The sequence below is a fragment of the Limulus polyphemus genome, unplaced genomic scaffold (assembly GCF_000517525.1).
Source record: "Limulus polyphemus unplaced genomic scaffold, Limulus_polyphemus-2.1.2 Scaffold1315, whole genome shotgun sequence".
NCBI lineage: Eukaryota > Metazoa > Arthropoda > Merostomata > Xiphosura > Limulidae > Limulus > Limulus polyphemus.
The window spans coordinates 271,828-278,388 of NW_013666925.1; the positions used below are offsets into that span (position 1 = coordinate 271,828).

The window sequence follows — 6,561 nt, forward strand, 5'->3', positions numbered from 1 at the left end:
CTTTAAAGTATCAAATTGAATTTTTGTTCAATAAAAATCTATCAAATGCGTCTGTAGCTTCCCCCCCCCCCTAAAACTTTGTCTTCAAAATAAGGGTGCATCTTATATTCTGAAAAAAACGGTATATCATTAGGGGTCTCCCTAGGAACGATGTAGAGGGTCAATCTTGAGGGCCCTATGTCTTCCTCATGCGATGAACGCGTGCGTCAGCTGGTTGTCTTTAAATAGAATATGCGTATTAATTTGGTTGTTTTGGTTTTTGTTAAGCGCAAAGCTACACAATGGGCTGTGTGTGCTTTGCCCACCATGGGTATACGTATTAGTAAAAATAGTAAAATGAAAATCACCCCTATTTCTTTAAGCCCCTCGTAATACTTAAAAGGGGTGACCAACAGCAACCACTTTTCTGAAATGTTAATAATAAAGAGAGTTCTAGAATATTCTTAGAGAAGTCTGGCTCTTACCATCAGGGAATTTTGTAGAGTCCACAAAATATCAGAAGCAATGGCAAGACAAAAATGTGATGTTATCACAACTGATACGCACGTTTCGTTACTCAGCCTAGAGGGCGCTAGCTTCACTTGGGTCATCTGCTGGAAGGCTAATTGTAATAAGGAAAAAGCCGAGAGCAAGCAGGGAAAGGCTAGGTCCCACAAAATAGGAATCATCACCACAGGCATTATCTAGATAAAAAGATAAAAGAGGATTTCTGATACTTGGATGATGTAGAAAAAAAAACAAATAAAAAGAAACACATTTTCAGGTGAATTTTATACAGGGTTTAATTTCTAGCCTCAGAATCTTATGCCAGGTGTATTGAAATATTAATGATTCGAGTTATGTAATTAGGTTGAGAAATGACAATCTTAGGCCTTTTAGCGAAGTTTTAAGAAACTTTAATTTTACGGGAACCGGTGTGAACAAGGTCCTATTTAAATTTGATCTAAAGGTTTTTAATTTGGTCATCGAGTAAAAAGAAGGTCATTAGTGTAGCAAAGTGCGGGAATTTAATGTGGGCCTAGAGTTACGACGGACAGGCAGAAGGAATTACGTATGACGTATTCGAACGAGAGAATAATCAAGTAGAATCTGATTGGGTTGGCCTAGATGTTGAGCGAGCTGGTCATGGCCTGCCTAGGCCCACCCTTGGTTACGTCACTGGTAATGAGAAACTGACAAAATTACGTAATAGCCACAGAATGAGTAACTATAGGCTTGAAAGAATTTTAACAAGTGCCAAAAAAATAGCTTTATAAAACTAGGCCTAGGAAACTTCTGGGAATTCCTAATTACACAGGCCTGCAATGGTTTTATTGTCTTGAACTTTTTACATGTCCTACAGTAGTTCCTGTACGCTGAATCCGAAAATGATACCTATTTTTCTCCAACACGTGCAGATTTTTCCAAAAAGTCATAACACAATCCATAAAATAAAGACTACAACACGTAGTTTTGAGACTAAAAGACGTAGATTTCACAAAAATAATCAGGATGAATGAGGATGCATATTCGTTTAACATCAATGTTCTTCCCTTTTCTTCAGTTTGTTTGTGTTTTTATTAACAAACATAACAATAAAAAATGTTCATTTGTGGTAAACGAAATAATAATTTGTTCTAAGTAAGCGTTTTTGTTTTTCTTCCCGGTTTGTAAAAAAAATCCTTACTTGATACAAAAAACTGAATATTATTTACGAACTCTGCGTAGCTGAATAATGGAAAATCCGTTATCAAAACCAAAACAACTTTTATGAAGTTTAAATTCGCAGGCCTTTATTATCGAAGACTCGCTCATCTGGGATTACCGATGTTCTTATTCTAAAGGATGAAACTAGTATAACCTCAAAGGGAAGCAAAATGTTAACACAAGTCGTGATTTTGAACTTCCGCATTTTATCTTTGTAGGTTTAATTCATATTGTTTTAAAAAAGGGAAAACTTCACGCACCGAGAACAATTTTTCGTTGCTACAAATTCAAAATATTCAGTACGTTTATTTGGCAGGTGTATGAAATTAAATTCGTAACCAAAAAAAAAATAAACTACTGTCTACTGTAATGATTCATGCACGAGTAATCTTATATCAAATTGATGATTTATAAGCAGTTACTAATCCACGCGAAATACAAAATCGATTGATATTAAGTTAACAAAAAAACAAAACAAAACAAGCATGTTCTTAGGGCCACGATAATATAACAATCAAATAGTATAAAATTACTGTCATCTCATTACTTTGCTCTCTAGTTACCGGTGATGTGCTATTTACTCATACCTCTTTTGAGCCGTACGGATCAATAAAGAGCCCCAGAGCTCGTGAGGCCCCCAGGAGACAGAGAAAGCCATTAAGCGTGGAGAGGTTTGGTCTTGCTGAGAGCTGGGCTCGGAGACTGAGTATGGTGAAGAACGCCACGCATGCTAGTACAAGGAAGAGACACGCCAGGCCGTAAGTATGTAACTGCCACGTCCATGGGAGGTCCTCGGACACCTGGGCCCAGTCGGGAGCAACCTGTATGTGTTCCCTCCACCAGTTTGGCATGGGAGATCCCCCCAGCTTCTCGAGGGTCGTAGAATCATTTGTTGATGCAGTAGAATAGAGCCCAGAATCCACTGCTAATTCTTCGTCCCGCTTCACCCTAATTTCGTCTCTTGTTTTCGAGTTTAACAGAAGCTGGTCATAAGTTCTATTAATCATGACTGACTTGTTTTTTTCTTCTCCTATTTTGACAAGCACGTGACTAAATCATGCTAATCTAACGGAATAAAACCAGCTGTCCCTCCAAACATATCAAACCGCCATCCACCACGTGCGAAAAACGATGATTTTTTTAGGTCACGTGCTTGGTTGAAATTATGGGTTTGAATCGCCGACTCAGAGTCGGAATCACGTGTAAGTACCGACTTAAAACAGTTCTATAAGTGGGGCCAGGTAAATAGAGTAAGTGGCTCGAACTTATGCATGTCTGTATTATATTCCGTGTCACATACTCAATAACAGCACATAAAGATACAGCCATATAAATCGTATACTACAACAAAATAATCGCGTTACACTGTCAGAAACTCCAAAAGAATACAATGAAAGAAAAAACTTCTTATCTCATCTCTTTCCATTTAGTAAAGACGTAAAAAAGGTTCATCACTCGTGTCTTTTAAAGTAATTATTTACTGAGCCAGGTGGTTTTGTGCTTGAGGTTTCGTGTAAACACGCGTTTAGCACGCGTCGAGTACAAAGGCAGCCGCTCCTAACAACATCGTAACAAAGGTTCATCCTCATAACCTCAACCTTTAAAAAGCGTTCGAGTACACAGTCGTGCTGATCAAGTTGCTAACGTTTTTCTCTCAAAACGCTTAACATACAAAGAACTGTCGTCTACAGATGTTCTTAGAAGAGCCGTTTTTTCTTTCTTTGTAGAACAATTTTCGGAAAAGTTTACACAGAGTTTTTTTTGTATGTCTTATTTAGTTGTTTATTTCACACTAAAAATCTCTTTCTTGAATCCCGCCGTCTCTAAAGTTTGTCTTTTAGTGTCTGCAAAGATTAGAAGAACGATATTTTATAAAATTTGTTAATGAACAAGTATTTAACTGAACAATATAAATACAATATTAAAATGTTAATAGCTCGAACAGAAGGTCCGGGAAAATAAATGTATACTTATTATCAATCTAAATGCATGCTTATTAGACACGACGCTAAATAAGAAACAGATGCTACGAAAACAATTTACTGCACCACCTAAAATAATTAGTTTTGGAGTATTTATTCAAACTATGCTCACTGTTTATTTCAAAGAAGATGTATTAAGACATAATGGGTAGGTCCGTTATAAGAATTCAGAAGGATGTGCAAAATTTATGTTTTACTTTGAGAAATCGGTAAAATAATAAACTCTCTTATTTCACAGCAAATTAAAATTCTATCAGTAAAACTTTACTGATGAAAACGGTACGAATTTACAAAACTCCCTATCAGAGTAAGCTATATACTTAGCAAAACAAGAAATCCACCTATCAATCAGTATGGCTAACTTGGATTCTTTCGTTCCTCTTTATAAAAACTGGAATGCCATGTTTCATCAGTTGGGTATTCTTTTTTGTTAACGATACTTTTTCGGCCGTAATCCCAATATACATAATGTATATAAAAACCAAAACCGTAAAGAAAGGTGAGTCCTACAGATATGGCTTAGTTAAACGATACATAATTTAGAATAACTAAATCCTCTTCTAACAGCCATTCATTACAGGATAACACCACGATTACAGTATCTGTTACACTGCTAACCTGCGTCTACAACACCGTTCGATAAACTATTTACTAAAATCATTTAATGTGCTAATAACCTGAGTAAACATGTAGTTCAAACAGTGTGTTAATAATAACCTGAGTAAACATGTAGTTTAAACAGTCTCCTAATAACCTGAGTAAACATGTATTTCAAACAGTCTCATAATAACCTGAGTAAACATGTATTTCAAACAGTCTCCTAATAACCTGAGTAAACATGTAGTTCAAACAGTCTCATAATAACCTGAGTAAACATGTATTTCAAACAGTCTCCTAATAACCTGAGTAAACATGTAGTTCAAACAGTCTCCTAATAACCTGAGTAAACATGTAGTTCAAACAGTCTCCTAATAATATCCTGAGTAAACATGTATTTCAAACAGTCTCCTAATAATATCCTGAGTAAACATGTAGTTCAAACAGTCTCCTAATAATATCCTGATTAAACATGTAGTTTAAACAGTCTCCTAATAATATCCTGAGTAAACATGTAGTTCAAATAGTCTCCTAATAATATCTTGAGTAAACATGTAGTTCAAACAGTCTCCTAATAATAACCTTATCATAATCAAAATCATAGCTTGATTTTGTCAGTAATATTAGAATAAATTGTGGGGATGAGATACTAAGTAAGTCACTAGGATTGAGTGCCAGGTTTAGATCAATATGTAGGGGTGAGAAAATAGGCTGGTTGGATTTGTGGGATAATTTTAATGGGAAAGTTAATTTTTTTGGAATGGATGGCTTACACTTAAACAAGGTAGGGGCTATCATGTTAGCAAAGGCTATTAACACAGCTGTAGTGGTAGATTTAAACTAGGGCTAGACAGAGATGAGGGCTATGATATTACTAAAATAGGAAATATAACTGACAGGAAAACATGTAAAACAGGCATAAAACATGAACTTATTTTAAAATATATGATTAATTGTTACTATAATAATGCTAGGAGTATTAGAAATAAAATTGATGAGTTCAAAGCAGTTGTGGAAACTTAAGACTTTGATATTATGGATATCACTGAGACGTGGTTGGATCTGAACAATTTTGATGAGAGAAATGTTTTTGAAATACCAGGCTTCAGCTTATTTACTAGATATCAAGTACTGAAAAAAAGGTGGGAGGAGTAGTTTTATATGTGAGGAGTGAATTGCATCCTGTTGACTTAGAACATATTAAAGAAAATAGCAATGAGGTTGAGTCACTTTGGGTAAGTGGATATAAAGGGAAAAGTATTGTAATTGGAATTTTTTATAGACCACCAGGTAAGAATGTAGAAGTTAATAAGAAACTGTATAATGAGATCAGAATGGTAGCTGAAAAAGATGTTGTTATTATAGGAGATTTTAATTTCATGGGTATTGATTGGGAAAATTTTGATTCTGACAGTGAAGAGGATTGGATTTTGGAAATTGTTCAGGATACTTTTATACACCAATTGGTGATGGAACCTATATTAGATTTAATATTAGCATCTGATGTGAATATGATAGAGTTGTGGCTGGTGAACATTTAAGTACAAGCGACCATTTCACTATTAGGTGTGGGATTTTACTACATGTAGAATTGAAGAAGAAGAATAGTACTCTGATTCCAAATTTCAGGAAAGCCAATTTTGATGGAATGAGAAATGATCTGGCTTCTGTAGACTGGACTAAAGAGTTGGGAGGGGACCTTGAAAAGATGTAGGAAGCTTTTGGGAAAATTAATATGCATACAGGACATACATATTCCCTACAGAAAAAAAGGGCAATGGAGTGGAATAAGACAATATGGTTTAGTAAAGGTTTAAAAGGTCATATTCGGGATAAACATAATAAATTCAAGAAACTTAAACTTACTGGAAATAATGACGACTTGGAGAACTATAGGAAATCAAGAGAGCTGGTTAAAAAGGAAGTTAAAAAGGGCAAAACTGTATATGAAAGAAGGTTGGTTGAGAGAGTTAAATCAAACAATAAGGAATCCTTTAGGTACATGATGGGTTAGCACAATGATAGGATGTGGATTGTATCTTATAAATGATAGTGGGGAGCTGATCTCGGAATATTATAAGATGGTAAACTTATTAAATTATATGTTTTCTTCAGATTTTAAGAAGGAAGATACAAGTATTATGTCTCAACCAGAGCACTTAATGTATGGGGACAATATTGATGTAAGACATATCATTTTAAGTTCTGAATTGTAAGAGAAAATTGGGAAACCTAAAATTGATAAATTCCTGTACCAGACAACTTTATCCTAGTAGTTTAAAGATTTTATTGTTGA

General features: G+C 35.0%; 1 protein-coding gene across 1 annotated transcript in view; it reads right to left on the minus strand.

Annotated features, from left to right (window-relative positions):
* Positions 1 to 6,561, minus strand: part of LOC106463063 — a 63,892-nt gene that overhangs the window by 38,298 nt on the left and 19,033 nt on the right. Inside the window, exons 2-3 of the mRNA XM_022390472.1 lie at positions 2,274 to 3,530; positions 465 to 683 (exon numbers count right to left, since the gene is read on the minus strand). Of these exons, the coding sequence (XP_022246180.1) occupies positions 465 to 683; positions 2,274 to 2,693 (639 nt within the window). The 5' untranslated portion in view covers positions 2,694 to 3,530. The remainder of the gene's footprint in view (positions 1 to 464; positions 684 to 2,273; positions 3,531 to 6,561) is intronic.